General features: G+C 41.7%; 1 protein-coding gene across 1 annotated transcript in view; it reads right to left on the bottom strand.

The window, feature by feature from the left end:
- Positions 1–7,421: 7,421 nt before the first annotated feature.
- The window catches only part of OCLN (occludin), a 26,704-nt gene continuing 17,636 nt past the window's right edge, over positions 7,422–16,489 (bottom strand). Inside the window, exons 6-9 of the mRNA XM_024215248.2 lie at positions 11,856–12,056; positions 10,067–10,238; positions 9,275–9,316; positions 7,422–7,656 (exon numbers count right to left, since the gene is read on the bottom strand). Of these exons, the coding sequence (XP_024071016.1) occupies positions 7,555–7,656; positions 9,275–9,316; positions 10,067–10,238; positions 11,856–12,056 (517 nt within the window). The 3' untranslated portion in view covers positions 7,422–7,554. The remainder of the gene's footprint in view (positions 7,657–9,274; positions 9,317–10,066; positions 10,239–11,855; positions 12,057–16,489) is intronic.

The following is a 16,489-nucleotide window of genomic DNA, read 5'->3' on the forward strand; positions in this document are numbered from 1 at the left end:
ACGGGCCCTGCTCTGCCCGCTGCGGCTCGGGAGGAGACGGCTCTGAACCTGGCCCCAGACCCCACTGGGCTGGACTCTTGCAACTGGCTATGGCAGGGGTATTGTGCTAGGCTCTGCAGCCTCCACTGCTGGCCGCCGTCAGCCAGAGACAGGACTCGGGCTTAGATGGACCCAGGGCCTAAGCCGCGGGACCGGCAGATCACCCACAGAAACGCTGCCTGAGCGCCGGCCGCCCACAGGTATGCCACCGAAGGCTGCCTGATTGCCGTGCTTGGGGCGGCAAAAAACATAGAGCCACCCCTGGATGGACTTTAAGGCGAGTCTAGCCTCGCACTTCCTTGGTTCCTGCCAGGGGAAACTGTCCCTAGACAGAGCTGTCCTCTCTCGTGGCCTCTGAACCTTTGTTCTATTTCACCCATTAAGTTCAAATCTCTCTGCGAGGAGGTAAGAGGAGTTAAGTGGCAGTTGCATAAAGACAAGTTCCAGCTTTACATGAAACACAAATAGCACCATATCCCAAACCCCTGAAATAACTCAGCACCTGGTTGGTAAACTGCATGAAACTAAACCCAGACAAGTCAGAGCTGCTGTGAAGAGGGAAATGTTTCAAATTATTTGTCACCACTACCATGGCAGGCTTGATGAGTACAACACACAATATAGCTAGGAATTAAGAGACACTGAAAAGCTCTGCAACATGTGAAACTCTCCTATTAGGCACAATACATCATCATAAGCACAATCACTTTGGTGCTTTGGTAACTACATTAGCTTCCAGTGAAATACCAGTTTAAGGTTAATGTCCTGGTCTTGACCTTCAAAGCTGTCAAAAGGATTGGACAAGTGGTCTTCAATACTGCCATCAAGCTGTGCTCTGCAAGAACAAAAGTGAGACTAGTGGGAGCTGATACAGCAGTTGATAGTTAGCTGTGATACTCCCTTAAAAGCTAAGATTGGGACAAACCTTGCCACTGTCAGAATAAAATACAAGACATCTCTCTGCCATAACTTACAATACTAAGAAATATTTAATAAAAAAAATCCATGTGCTGGGCAAGGAGGTATTTATATCTAGAATATTCTCTTGATTAGAGTTTGTAAGGCACTCCAATATTGACTGTGGGGGTTAGCATCTCTACCGAAGACAGACTGATCTAGTTCAGAGCCAGAAGTAGCTTTACCCTAGGTCAAATAATGAATCACACAACTGTTAGTCCCCTACTCTAATTACTTGACAAAGATCCCAGTCCTCCAAAGACTGTTTATATAGTGTGAATACCCCCAAAATCAGTGGGACTACTCACAGGGTTTAGAGTTCTGCAGGTTCATAAATCTGTAGGATTGGGGCAAAATTCCCGTCCACGTAGATATAAATTAATCTTGTTTCCCATATAATAATACTGTTTCTCCTGGTCATTTGCTATTATTCACATAGTGCCAGATTGTGGAGGTATCATGCCAATTGTTCATAAATAAATTTGTTTCACGGGGAATGTGTTGTCAAGGAAGTATGATTTTCCACCAGATTAAAGCACTACTTCTAAAAACACCTGTGTAAATCATCTTTATTTTAGTCATTAACTGAAGTATCTGAGAGGTAGGATTTATACATTAAAATGCAGTATTACGTGTAAGCAGGGCCGGCGCAACCCATTAGGCGACCTAGGCGGTTGCCTAGGGTGCTAACATTTGGGGAGCGGCGGCCGGATCTTTGGCCGCCCCGGTCGTCGGCAGTATTTCGGGGGCGGGACCTTCTGCCACCTCTGTTGGGAGTGGTATTTCGGGTGTGGGACCTTCCGCCGCCTAGGGCAACAAAAAAGCTGGTGGCGCTCCTGCGTGTAAGTTATTGTACATCTATTTTTTCCATTTGTTGAATGTTCCCTAATGATACTATTATAGTCTAGAGCAATAGCCCCAAATAGGGTAGTAACACTCTTGTAAGACACAGAGTCTGTAATTCAGGGGTTCTCAAACTGGGGGTTGGGACCCCTCAGGGGTCGTGAGGTTATTACATGGGGGGTTGCGAGCTGTCAGCCTCCACCCCAAACCCCACTTTGCCTCCAGCATTTATAATGGTGTTAAATATATAAAAAAGTGTTTTTAATTTATGAGGGGGGGGGTCGCACTCAGAAGCTTGCTATGTGAAAGGGGTCAGCAGTACAAAAGTTTGAGAACCACTGCTGTAATTGTTTTACTTCTACACAGTAGTGTAATATATTTGATATGGCTCTATGACTAATCAACTAATTAATAGAAAATTTTTGAACAAACAAAAAGTTAATAATTTTTACAAATCAAATAGAATCTCAGACTTTGACCTCAGAATGCTTTCCTTGGGGCTAGGAACCTGTTTCATTGGGATAATTTACTTTGCTTAGGATTTTTTGTAATAAAACATCATTACAAAACCTATGGACAGTTATTTGACTCATACATGAAATCTCCCAACATTTATTACATGGAACACATTATTATGAGTGGGTGTGGTAATTGCTATGAGGAAGAGAAACAGCATTTTTCTAAGGATTTAGTAGTTTCTATTTTTTAAGTGTCTAAAATAGTCTCTCATGCAAACTCATTGCATACTCTATATGGAAACCCTTAAAAATAATTTATTTAAGGATTCAAACTTCTGAAAAGTACTGGCTTCTATATATCTGACAGTTCTTGGTATCAAATAGACTTTAAACCCTTTCCAGATTTGTGTTCAGGTCACAGGGGCATTTTCTAATAAACTAACCAATATTTCAAGACAGCATGGTCAAGTGGACTACACATGGTTTTAAGCCATTGTAATCCATGGCTGACTGACAGACTTCAAGATGGTCATATCACTTCTGCTTGTCTTGGTTTCCCTATCTATAAAATGGGGATATTTCCCCACTTCACAGCGTGAGAGATGTGGACTGAATGCTGTTTGTATAGTACTCCTAAAATACAAGGTGGTGAGTAAGAATTGAGATTACTCTTCATAAAATGGCTGAATCTTAGTAAATTTTAACTTAACAGAAGTGTTCCATTGTTCAAAGAGAAGAATTCTCAACCTATTAGAATAGAATTTTATTCATCTTTTAACACAGTAGGAGATCAATAAAGAGTCCTACACCTGGAATCTTCCAGCATTTAAAATCTTGGGAGTGCTTTCACCCAGTGTTTGTGCAGTCCAGTGTTAATGCAAATCCAGAATAGCAATATAGTCTTGTCTTGCACAAAACAGTCATCACAAGGATTTCCTGGAACGCAACTGTGACACTACACCCCATATTCTTCATAGTGATATTATGTGATTATGGCATAATTATGATGTATTTTATGCAAGATAGGTTATGTGAGATATCATTGAAAAGGTTATGATTTACTGAATATGATTATCCTATTTGTATGCATGTATCATTTTTGTATCTGAAGTTAGGAATATTGACTATGCATCTATATTACAAATGTGTTTACACATGGGGAATGCCCACTAGACAAAAGGCTCTCAGTCTAGATGGCTGGCTAGGAAGGACCCATTCAGGTTAATGAGCCATTAGGAGAAAACAATAGGCCTTAGAAGGTGAGCCTTCCATGCTACAGAAAGCCTCCAAGTTATGGCTGCTGTGACACTAGAGGGACATGTGACCAGAACTCCAGCATGCGAGATCAGTATTTTTCCAATGGCTGGCTTGGGAACCAAGCTTTGAAACAAAGGGTATATCTACACTGCAAAGTTGTCAACAAAACTTTTGTCTTTCATGGGTACTTAAAAAAGCCCCTCTCCCCCCCATGAAAGACAAAAGGTCTGCCAATGCAAGTGGCAGTGTGAACACAGCTTTGTGGGCAGGAGCACTCTCCTGCGGACAAAGCTAATGCCACTCACGGGGCTGGAAGTATTTTGTCAGCAGAAGTACCGACAAAGAGCCTTTACACACGCTGACTTTTAGCAACAAGGCTGTATCAACACAGCCTTGTCGCTAAAACCTGCATGGTGTAGACAAGCCCAAAGGGTTCCTGCCACATACAAAAGCTATTGAAGGCAGGGGAGTGACATCATCGTGGTTCTTCTCTGACTCCCCACGCAAAGACTCCTGGCAACACCTGAGGAACAAAGACTCAACTGGGGGAAATGCTGGACCCAAGCTAAAGAGTCACCTGGTGACTCCAAACTGTAAGCAAGTGCAGCTTACCCCTTACGAATCTCCAGCCTGCTTGTATCATTACTTAGGGTGAAGATTTGCTATTCAGATCCGATCTGTGTAGTATATTAAGCTTAGTTTGCATGTTTTGTTTATTTGCTAAGTAATCTGCTTTGATCTGTTTGCTATCCCTTACAAACACTTAAAATCTCGCTTGTAGTTAATAAACTTGTTTTTGCTTTGCCTAAGACCAGTGTGTGGGAGTCATAACTCGGGGTAAAAAGCTGTTGTATATTCCTCTCCACATTGAGGGAGGGGGCAAATTTAAAGCGCTTATGCTGTACAGTTCTCTGGGCAGCGCAAGTTGGTATAATTTTGGGTTTACAATCCAGAGGGGGGTGCATGCCTGAGTAGTTAGGAACTTCCTTAGCTAGAGCCTTCCCATGCAGGGCTGGTCACAGTGTCTGGATGTAACTGCAGCTGGGTGTATCCCAACCTATATGTGGGCTGGGTAGCTTGTCACAGCAGTACAGTGTAAAGGGAGCCCAGGCTGGTGGGTCAGGGGGACTCAGTGGAGTCCCAGTTCTGATGGCACCCCGGGGGAAACCCGTCACAAGGACATTTCCTCCAGATCAAATGCCTTGTTCACCACTGTGCCTGATGTCATGCTAGTAATGTTTCTGTGGTCCGTTTGAAAAGATTTCCCTGACAAAGAACTGATGGAAGCTGTGTACTCAGTCTTGCATCTGGGTGGCCTATCTTATGCCTTTCCAAGAGAGGATGGGCTTCAGCACAGATGTCGCAGATACTGTAGAGCTTATGAGGAAGTTTTCAGGCAGTAAGGAATACAAATAAGACTTCAAGACTAAGATACAAGCCTTTGACTGAACACACAGTCTAGTTCCTTGTAAGGACTACAATAAATAGGTGGGTGAAAATATCAAATACAGTCCCATTTAACTTGAGTAAGAGTTTAAGTTGTACTAGGTCATTGCCTGCCAGAGCAGTGGGTGCATAGAATTGAGAGTTTTATATATAAACAGGCACAAAGCCCAGTGAATGAAGTATATTCCCTCTGAGAAACCAATTTAAAATGGCTTGTGATGCTTCTGAAAACATGAGGTATAGATCAGTCAGAGTTAGCAGCCCCACTGAAGAGTAGGTGCATCAGCTAACACATATCTTTTATGTTTTAATGGGTATCCAGATAATGGAAAAATATGTATTCAACTTTGACAGCTTTATTGATGTGAAAGAAACTGTAGTGAAATGCTACATGTTACGCTCAATCTACTAAAGTGAGTGGCTGAATGTAGAGTATTTTTTTCAGTTGCGAGTTAAAAAGAAAAATCACTCCATTTTACTACAGTTCTTGGGTAATGTTTCTGTTTCTGGAAGTGAAGCCTTCCAAAAGAACATATTACTAGATAAACAGCCAACCATGTGCACTCACATTTTCAGAAATCTCACCTTCTTAAAAAGCAAGCACTAATTCATATGGTCATTGACTGCAACAGGCAGCTAGAATTTAGATATCAAAAAAAGATGATTTTCAAAATACTTGTTTAGTAGGAACATATAAAGGTTAATAGAATGAGTGCTTCTCTTTAGCTCTTATTTCAGCTTCACTTAATGAACTCCAAGAAACTGATATGCAACTTGGTTTAATTATACAGCTTCAAAAACAAGTGACAACATTAGATATGTCAGTAGTCTTTGTATGTACATAGTATTGGTCTTAATCATGTTGACTAGATATCCAATTGAAATTCAGCTGCTTTACTTGCTGCATGCTACTAATTATGTCAGATAAAATTTGGCCCCAAATGTAGGTTTTATAAAACCACACACCAATAGAAATGTTTTCACTATTTTATTTTAAAATTCCAATGGAAACAGATTAAAAGAAACCCACATTATTTCCTTGTACTATTTGCAACCCAAATATTTTAGCACTGATCCAGCACATGAGAATAAAAATAAAATTAAAAAAAAAAAATAAAATAAAAAAATAATCCAAACAGTGTAAAAAGAAAAAAAAAAAAAAAAAAAGTAAAATCAGATTTGTTGTAAAATGGTTTTATTGAAGGTATTCAGTAACATAGGCTAAAAATATGTTTTTAGAAGCACAAACTTGCTTACCCTTTAAGAGCAGTTAATGTGAAAAATGATTTACTTAAAAAACAAAACAAAACAAAAAATATATATATACCGCAGACAATTTAAGTATCACATCAAAAATGTAAGGGTGCAACTTACAGAAAAGATTGTTTTATTAGGTAAAGTGTTCTGGAATTTCCATGAAGAGTCACTTCCTCTTCCTTTTAAGAGAATATTTAAAAACAAAACAAAAAATTAGCAGCTAGCATGGGAATTTAAGCCTAAAAAAGGAAGATTCAGAACTTTATTAAAACCACTGAACTTCACTTTGGTTTTAGTTTATTTAGGCCCCTACCGAACTATTTTAATTACAATGGTCAAAACATTTTGGCTGTGTAAAAAAAAAAAAATGGCCAAAGTTAATTGCATCAGACAATGGATTGACTTAGTTCTGCTAAATAAACCATATTTAGCAGAAGACAACTGCTCACAGGAACATCCAGATTCTCCACATAGTCACACAGTTACAAATCAAATGTAAGCCATAAAAAGATTAACTGGTTATTCTAAATACATGCCTGTACAATAAAAAAATCTAAAATACAAATGTAGATTGCTTTTAAAAAAGCAAATATATTCACATTTAATTTCACGTTTTCATTAGTTACACACTACATTGGTCTCATTAATACACTTACTTATGCAACTGAACTCATTCCTAAACAAATGATTAATCATGACCCTACGAATGGAGTGGTTACAGTGGGATATACTGCACACTGCAGAAGTGAATTTTTTAAGGCCCCAGAGCTTACTGTTTATGTAAGCAACACAGATCCAAATGTGTTGCAATTAGGAGCCAGAAGAGATGCAGCATTTTCTGGAAACTGCCTTTCAAAATTAGGGCATACCATATGGAGTAGAGAACAAAGCTGGGGAATGAGTCAATATGCAGACAAGGGCAATCATATTTAAAGTCCTCAACCACTGTTGAGGAAGAGAGAGAAGTCTGCAACTTAATACTAAATAAGTCAAACTTTTAGATAACAAACCTTGGACCTGAATTGTTCCCAGGAAAAAATGCCAGGCTTCAAATAGAACAGATTCCTTGTCTGGTTTGTTAGAGGCTGTACTCGATAGTAAACAAGGTATCAAAATTTGTTACATTGAGGTAACTAAAACTGAGGCTGTTGGTGGGGTGGGTTTTTGTTTGTTTTTTAACCAATAAGACAAAAGGGGTTTTGCTTCTCAGCTGCAACCAAAGCCATTTTATATCCCATTGTTACAAAACTGGACATAACCTATTTAGTGATTCTAATTTGTTTCCTTCTTTTCTCCTCTATGATCTCCGATTGTCATAATCACTGACCATCCTTTTTACGTGCGACAGTTTACTCTTCAGTTTCTTGCACTGTGCTTTTTTGTTCTTATAGTCTGCTGACTAAAAACAAAAACACAAACCAAATGTGGCATTAGACCAACCAGAATTCTCTACAAGTGTCTAAAAGCAATTTTTTCATATGAAAAGTGCTCTAGGGCTGCACATTAATATAAAAATCCATTTTAAATAAAATTATAAATCTCAGAGTTATAAAAGTCAGTAAATATCAGTTTGAGTCCTATCTGAAAAAGGTACCCAGGAATCTAAGCAGCTCATCTGTTTACACACAATTCTGGCAGTTTGTATAATGATAAACACTTGGACTCTTAAGTTACTTTTGTACTGTAAAAAAGTACTCCAGTTGCTTTACCAGCTTAACTAGTCTGCTGTAAGAAGAATCCATTCTTATAGGAACTTCCAAGGTTTGGGGGGAGAGGAGGAGGAAAGAAACCACACACACAAATATGTGTATTGGTGACCACCAAGTAGAGAATCATATGTAAATAAGCCCAGACACAGTCTGATCAAGAGAGAGGAGTTGCAACCAGCCGTCCTATGCAAGGTCCAAAGCAGCTTCCCCAAGTACCAGTAGCAAAAATATTGCAAATACCTAGGAAGTACATAGTCTCTTTTTGGGATTGGGGGCGGGGAGGTGGCGCTAACAATTTTTAAAATCTTGAGGTTGGCAGTACTGGAGTTGAAACTACTTGCCTTGTGTTCTTTCTTTGAGCATTCAGTGTTCGTTTTTAAAGCTTTGTTCTGCAGTCATGAGAGTTAGAAACTATTTTACTAAAAAGCTGACAATCTCATGTAATAAACTAGTTCTATCAACTGGGGCATTAAGACTGACACTAAATATCATGAGACTTGCTATAGAGTTGTGAGAGTTGGCAACATTTCATCTATTGTTTCAAAAGTGACAATCAGAAGATACTGTTCTCTCATGTATGCAGAAGTTTCAGATTTTGATTAGGTAAGAGTTGAACTGTTACTTAACTTCTACAAAGATAAAACCAGCAAAGATAGGAAAGACCTGTTTATCCATTCAGTATCTCCCTGCCAATACAATCTTAGTCCCTTACCAAAGTTTGCCTACAAACGCATAGAATTTGACAGACTAAATCAGGAGAAGCCCAATACTTGAAAATCAGGAATGTTGCATATTAGGATTGAGGGACAAGGGAATCTTGCCCCACACTTAACCTTTGCCAGTGCTTTATTAGTCCTGCTATTTAATGGGCATTCTGTCTGCCTAGAAAATGCTTTAAGCATATTGAAGTCTTTACTCAGTTGCCATTAATTCAGTACTGTGATAGCTGGAGTCATCTCACCACAAACACCCATTATATTATGGTCATACTGAGAAGCATCTCAACAGGTTTTGAGGTAGTTTAGGCCAATTTCAGTCCTGGTATAAGCAGTCACAACTAGACTGACTGACTAACTACACTGGAGATGTGCCAAGACAGAGTTAGACTTCTTAAATTTACTGCTCAAGCCCAAGTTAGAGATCTGCTAAAAGAAAAGTACTTGGCACCTGCTTCCAGTGGTTGTCACTCTGCATGTGAGTTGGACAGGGAGAAAAGGAGGAAGAATTAAAAAAAAAAAAAAAAAAAACACAAAAAAGTTAAGTCCTTAGAAATAACAAACAAGAATAAGAGAACCTTATGATACTTACTGCTTTTATATCCTTCATCCTATTGTACTGATCAGCAGCAACCTATAATTAGGGAGAAAATTAAATTAAGTAGGACAGTTCATGTCAGTGCTATGAACAACACAGGTTTAACATCCTATTACACGGTTTTGAGTTGTTAACCATACATTTGGGGGAAAAAAAATCTAAAGTTACAAAGAAAGGCAGTTGAACTACAGAGGATGTAAAAATAGTCTTTGGATGTCAGCCTGGTAGACAGTCTGAGGGATTTAGAGCTAGAAATCTGTTTGTGTTGGCATGTACCATATATCCTATCCTCTCTTAGAGGAGAAAGGCCCATTTAATAAAAATCTAAAGGAGGTTGGGAATCATATTCAAGGCTGGACAAAAATGCTGATATTGACCGAAGAGATCATCAGTATTTCTTCCAGTACATGAATAGTTTTTAATCCCAGGCCAAGATCTAGAATTCTGGAGCAGAGTCTAAGATATATGATAATCATACTATCAAAATATCAGGAATTTTTTTCACCCTATTTGTAAGAGTTTTCCATTTACAAAGATCGTTAGTATCCCATCAAAATTTTAATAAAACCTCAATTCTGAAAAGCTCCTTTTTCAAATTCAAATCCATTAAGTTTTGCAAATCAGTTCACTAACTTTAAGTTTACTTGCTACATAGTAATTTGTATGACAAAGCTAGCATTCACTGGTACATGGCACATATTTTTGCATACATTAATTAAGCACCCTACCCTTCACCCCCTCCCCCAAGATATCCTGCATAAACATTCAAGTTATCCATGGAAATACCTTATATTCCTCACTGTCTTCACTGTAGTCATCCAACTCTTTATCCAGTCGAGAGAGTGTTTTACTGACTTCATCAAGTTCAGCTTGCAAACTCTTGTATTCTTGTAATCCAGAGTCAAAGTCTCGCTTATATGCTTGCCTTTGTTGATCTGTTGTTACTGGTGGGTACTCTCTAGGGGAAGATTTGGCGAGCGGGGAAGGAGGGGGGAAGAAGGGGGGGGGGGAAATCACTTGTTACGTATGGTACGGGCTATCTTCAGAAAGCGTTTGTTTATCCATTTGATGGAGGGTGAGAGTGCACGTTAAGTTTTGGATGAAAGTTACTGCTCCTGACAGAGAACTAGTGGCACTGGTAGGGCCACATAGCAAGCTACTTAGTCCTTGTTACGTCTTTCTCCTTTAAGTTAAAAGAGCCCTTTAGTACTTGCTATTTTCTCCCTGTTAAGGTATTCTGGAATCACGTCACCTCTCAATCTCCTTTTTGATAAACTAAACAGACTGATCACTTCAAATTTCTTACTATAAGACCTTTTCTCCAGCCCTCAAAGTATTTTTGTGGCTCTCTTCTGTACCTTCTCCAATGTTTCAATATCCTTCTTAAAATGTGGACCCCAGAACTGTATAGAATAATCAAGTGTCAGTCTCATCAATGCCATATACACCTCTACCCTGATATAATGCTGTCCTCGGGAGCCAAAAAAAAATCTTACCACGTTATAGGTGAAACCGCATTATATCGAACTTGCTTTGATTCGCCAGAGCACGCAACCCCACCCCCCTGGAGCGCTGCTTTACCGTGTTGTATCCGAATTCATGTTATATCGGGTCGTGTTATATCGGGGTAGAGGTGTATAGAAGTAAAATAACCTCCCTACTCCTATTAAATATTTCCTGTGCATTGTTTTAGCTTTTTACCAGAGCACCACACTGGGAGCTCATGTCGAGTTACTTGTTCACTGCGATTCCTAAATCCAGCATGAAGTCCTAGCTGTCCATAACAAATATTTCAGTTTCTTCATCACCCAAAGCATGTCAGTTTTTGTCTATATGCAGGGCAGAATAAACTTTTTTTTTGGGGGGGGGGGGAGATTTTACTGTGAGAGAACATTAAAGACTATGGAAGCTGGTTTAGCATAGATTTGCTGCATGTGCTCGGGAGGAAGTCAGTGCATTTCAATATTGAAGTGACAGGAGTGTTGCGGAGGAGGGGAAGAGTTTTATTACCCGCTTTGTGGGAGAGCTTGCAGCATGTATTCATTCAACTTGACTTGCTCTGATGAGCAGCGTTAGGAACTCAATACAATAAATTTTGAAGCATCTGTTATATTGGTTAACTGCTTCAGTCTCAATATTAAAATATAAATGGGACACTTCAAATATACTTGGTGCATTCTGCTGAATACAGATGTCCCAAGACACCCAAAGTCTTGTTCAATGACCATATATGAAATCATTCTAGGTAGTAGCATCAGTGGAAGAGGCTACTTCAGACAAGTAACAGCAGATAATGCTACTGCTGTAAATATTCCTTTCAAAGGCAAAATTTCCAAGTATAAAAGGCAACTCTTTTCCCACCACCTTTCTAGGCCCTCCTTCCTATTCCAATAGTCCTTACGCTGCCACTATCCACAGTACGGAAGTGGCACTGCAGCTATATTAATAACAAGCTTCTAACCACTACCACATTCAGCAGAGGCAGCACACTTATTAACTAGGGTTAGCCCATTTAAAGTATCACAAACAATGGAGTTAGTATTATTTCAATGCCTGATGAAGTTATTGTCAGTACCTGTCCCAGTCCTCCTCCAGCTCATCACAAGACTCCCCTCCAGTGGTGTAATCTGCATCATAGTTATCAGAGTTGGTTCTCTTCTGTCTTCCGGCTCTTCTCTTTTGTGGTGGTTCCTTAGTCGATCCATCATAACTACTGTTACCAGTATAATTTGACTGTGTGAGGTCCTTCATTAACGGAACAATAACTTCAGACTCCCTACCAAAAGCAGTAAAGATCTCATCAGTTGCCATTTTCAGGCTGAATTATCAACATTATACACGCGGGGCAAGTATTAACAGGATCAATTAAAGACAAAATAATCTGGATTTTTATTCTATAAAAAATTCAACATGTATTTGGAAAACAAAAGTCACTCATTTTAATTCACTAACTTTGTCTAACAAATTGCTTATAATATAAAATATGAATGTATTTGTTCCAAACTCAAATGGAGCAAGTTTTTCAGATTTTTAATCACTCCACCTCTGTGATTTAATGTTCCCATTTTCACCTAAAACTGGTGAGTTGAGAAACATACACTGGGCTGAAAGTGTAATCAACTAACCTTTTAAAGAATAATAAGAGATCCCTATACAAAGAAAGCTGCTTATGAATTTTTAAAAGTGTGTCTGTTACAGAATGGCACTCAGTTTAAAATAGAAATAATAGTTGTTAGAATGGCAGTAGCCCAGAGGTCTGTCAAAGGTATGTCTGTCAAAGGCTGTCCTTCAAATGGATGGAATCCATTCGTTACCTAACCATGGAGTATGAAATTTCTTAGATGATTAGCATTTTTGCTGTACAAATGCCCCTAAGATTTTAGAAACTCAACTACATTTTGCTTATAGCAAGAACTGAGACCCCACACCGACTGTCCTGGACACAATCCTGAGTATCACATTTTAGGATGGACACTGTAGAATAAAAGATGAAGAAGTGGGCAACAGAAATAGAGTGTTATGGTGAGCAAAAGTGAGGAAAATCTGGCATATGCACCAACAATTAATTTCACAGTATGGTGATAGTACCTGCAAATAATCATGTTTTGTATAAAGCATCAGGAATAAATTTCTTATTTACATGATCTATCGTTTACATATAGGCTCTCTCCCTGGATTTTCTAGAGCACAGGGCTGAAGATTGAGCTCCTCCCTGCTTGTTGATGTAAAACATCGAAGCGGTGTTGTCTGTTAAGACCTGCACCACCTTGCCTTAGATCTGGGGAAGGACCATCTGGCAAGCCAAGTGTACCGCCCTGAGTTCCCTGACATTTATTTGCAGGGAGAGTTCTTCCTGGGACCAGAGGCCCTGAGTCCTGAGACTGAGGTGGGCTCCCCACCCCAAGTCTGATGCATCCAAAACCAAGGTTACCGACGGATACATGGCAGCAAAAAGGTATGGAACCCAGGTCTCTCCACCAAGCCAGTGAAGCTAGGATGGGCAGCAAAATCATGAGTACCAAGTCCAAGTGGTGCCTGCCCAGGGAGTAGACTGACACCAGCCACATCTGTAGAGATCTGAGGCGTAGCTGCGTGTACTGCACCAAATAGGTACATGCCACCATGTGACCCAACAATTTGAGGCAAACCCAGGCGGTTGTAAGAGGGTAGATTGCAAGCTGGGAGATCCAGTCCCACAGAGTTCGGAATATGGTCTCCAGTAAATAGGCCTGAGCTGGAGTCAAGTACCGCCCTGATGAACTCTCTTCTCGAAAACTGGGACCAAAGTTGACTTTTGCTCATTTATTACGAGGCCCAGCGCCTGAAAGGTGGCCCATATTATGCCAGTGCTTTGCTGGACTTGAGCCTGTGAGTGGCCTTTGATCAGTCAGTCATCAAGGTATGGGCAGACTTGTACACCTCAATGTCTGAGGAAGGCCGCAACCACTACTATACACTTAGCGAAAACCCGCGGGGCTGCCGACAGACTGAACGGAAGCACGGTGAATTAGTAGTGGCACTGACCCACCACAAACCTGAGCAATCTCCTGTGTCGACAGAAGATGGAGATGTGGAAATAAGAGTCCTTCAAATGGAAGTTGGCATACCAGTCTTCTGGATCCAGGGAGGGAGTGATGGAGGCCAGGGAGACCATGTGGAATCTCAGTTTCTTGTGATATTTGTTGAGGCGACACAGGTCCAGGGTGGGCCATTAGAGCCTCTTTGGTCTTCGGGATTAGGAAATAATTGGGAGTAAAACCCCTTCCCTCTCATGTCTCGAGGAACCTCCTCTACAGCCCCGACACGTAGGAGGGCTTGCACCTCCTAGATGAGAATCTGCTTGTGAGAAGGGTCCCTGAAGAGGGATGGGGGAGGGAGGTAGCAAGGATGGGGGGGGGGGAAATAAAGGGTTACTGGAGGGTGTAACCAACTGTTATAGTGCTGAGCACCCAATGGTCCAATGTTATGAAGACCATGCCAGGTGGAAGGGCGACAGGCGGTCTAAAAAACAAATAAGGGGGATGAATCTGCAGTTGAGATGGGTACGCCATCCTTGGACATACCTTCAAAAGGCCTGCCTGACCTCACTGGGGTATCTATGCAAGTTTGACTAGAAAGCTGAGGCAGAAGGTAGGGGCTGACAACATTTATAGCCCTTTCCCTTTCTTTTGAAGAGCTCCTGTCTGGGAGGCACCAGAAATCTGGGAGGCTGCTGGGGCTAAAATGCTTCCTGGAGGCATGTAAAGGCCCAGGGAGCAAAGCATGGCCCTCGAGTCTTAGAGGCTGTGAAACTTGAAGTCTGTTTGTTCCAAGAACAGGAAGGTACCCTTGAAGGGGAGGTCCTGAACGGACTGCAGCACTTTGTGAGAGGTGCCTGATGACTGGAGCCATGAACAGTGCCTCATGGTGACTGCTGATGCCATCATTCTGGCTGCTGAGTAAGCCACATCCAGAGCTGCCAGGAGGGAGGTCCTGGCCCCACATCTTGCCTTACTCCAGGCTGGCCATGAACTCCTGCCTTGACTCCTGCAACAGAGAGTCCTTAAATTTGACCACTGAGTTGCACAGGTTCAAATCGTACTGACCCAACAGAGCCTGCTGGTTAGAGACATGTAACTTGAGGCTGCCTGTCGAATAAGTGGTGTATCCAAACAGGTCCAGTCTCTTAGCCTCCTTATTTTCGGGAGTAGCACTCGACTGCCCCTGTCTGTCCCACTCGTTTGCAGCCAACGCCACCAGGGAGAAAAGTGGGGAGATGCGAGTACAGGTACTCAAACCCACTGGCTGGTACATAGTACTACTTCTCTGCCCTTTTTGAGATGGGGCACACACGAAGGGGTCTGCCAGAGCACCCTGACAGGCCCCAACACTACCTCATTAACTGGCAGGGCCACTCTGGATGGAGCCGCTGCAGCCAGGATATCAATTAAGTTTTGCACAGACTCCTTCAGCTCCTCAGCTTCCAGACCCAAGTCTGCGGTGACCCATTTTAGGAGCTCTTGATGGGCTCTGAAGTCATCCGGAGGCAGCAGGTTACTGGGTCCTGCGACCGCCTCATCCGGGGATGACAAGGAAGAGGCCAGCCCCAGAGGATGGGATGCCTCTTCTTCCTCCACCTGCACCACTTCCATTGGGGCCACTTCTGGGACCTCGGTACCAGGGTCAGTACCAGAATCAGGGTCTAGTGCCGGGTGGGATGAAATAGTACCATCACCTAGAACTAGCAATATATTCTCTGTGCCTGGACTTCAAGGCATTCCTCTGAAGGAAACTGTATCCAGCATACCTATGTCAGACAAAGGAAAGATCACCCCAGTCCAAAGCTGTCAGAGAAGGGAAGTAAAGAGGGTAAAGAGGTATCTCAGAGTGATATAGTGCAGTATTTCTCAACCTTTTTGATATCAGGGACAGGCTTGCTGCCTTCCTAAATTGTGTCAGGGAGATCTCAGGGACTGGCGCTGACCCACACACCTGTCATTGAGAAACACCGATACAGTGGACTCCATTCAGACTTGCCATAAGACTTCATCCTATTAGAAATTTAATTTTAAAATTTCTACTGAATTTGAAGTGTTTTCCTTTCCCTATGCAGCTAAAGACTATCTAGAGCAGAGGTTCCCAAACTGTGGGGCACACCTCTCTAGGGCAGTGTGACAGCTCTGGGCCATCCCCCACGGGGGACAGGAAGGGAATGCCATCCAGCCCTACTCCGTCCCCAGCTCTGCTCTGACCCCACCCCCAGCTGCAGCCCCACCAGCCCCACTCCCAGCCTCAGCTCTGGCCCTGCCCCCAACTGTGGCCCCAGCCTCAGCCCCCATACCCCATCCATGTACCTCCCACCCCAGGAGCCCTGGCCCTCCGGGAGGGGGCATGGACAGGAGTAACAGGGGGTTGGTGCACAACCCTGAAAAGTTCGGGGACCGCTCATCTAGAGAATCATCTCTGGCACTTCCTGAAACAGGCAGAACTGGAACAGAAGAAGAGGTGTCTACTGGGAGGAGAGGTATAATTCCCCCAACTCCCCTCCTAATTGTTATGAGTGGCAAAGTTAAGATACTGCAAATTCGGCATTTAATTCCAGAATCAGGGTTCAGTTGCTCTGAATTAAATTAGTTTAAAAATTTTTATGTGTTTCATAAGTACAGGGCCTGATTCACACTTCAGTGTGTTCACTATTTAACAGTTTCTTGAAAGATCAATGCCTATATG

This window comes from Terrapene carolina, unplaced genomic scaffold (assembly GCF_002925995.2).
Source record: "Terrapene carolina triunguis isolate 2854851 unplaced genomic scaffold, T_m_triunguis-2.0 Scaffold69, whole genome shotgun sequence".
Lineage (NCBI taxonomy): Eukaryota > Metazoa > Chordata > Testudines > Emydidae > Terrapene > Terrapene triunguis.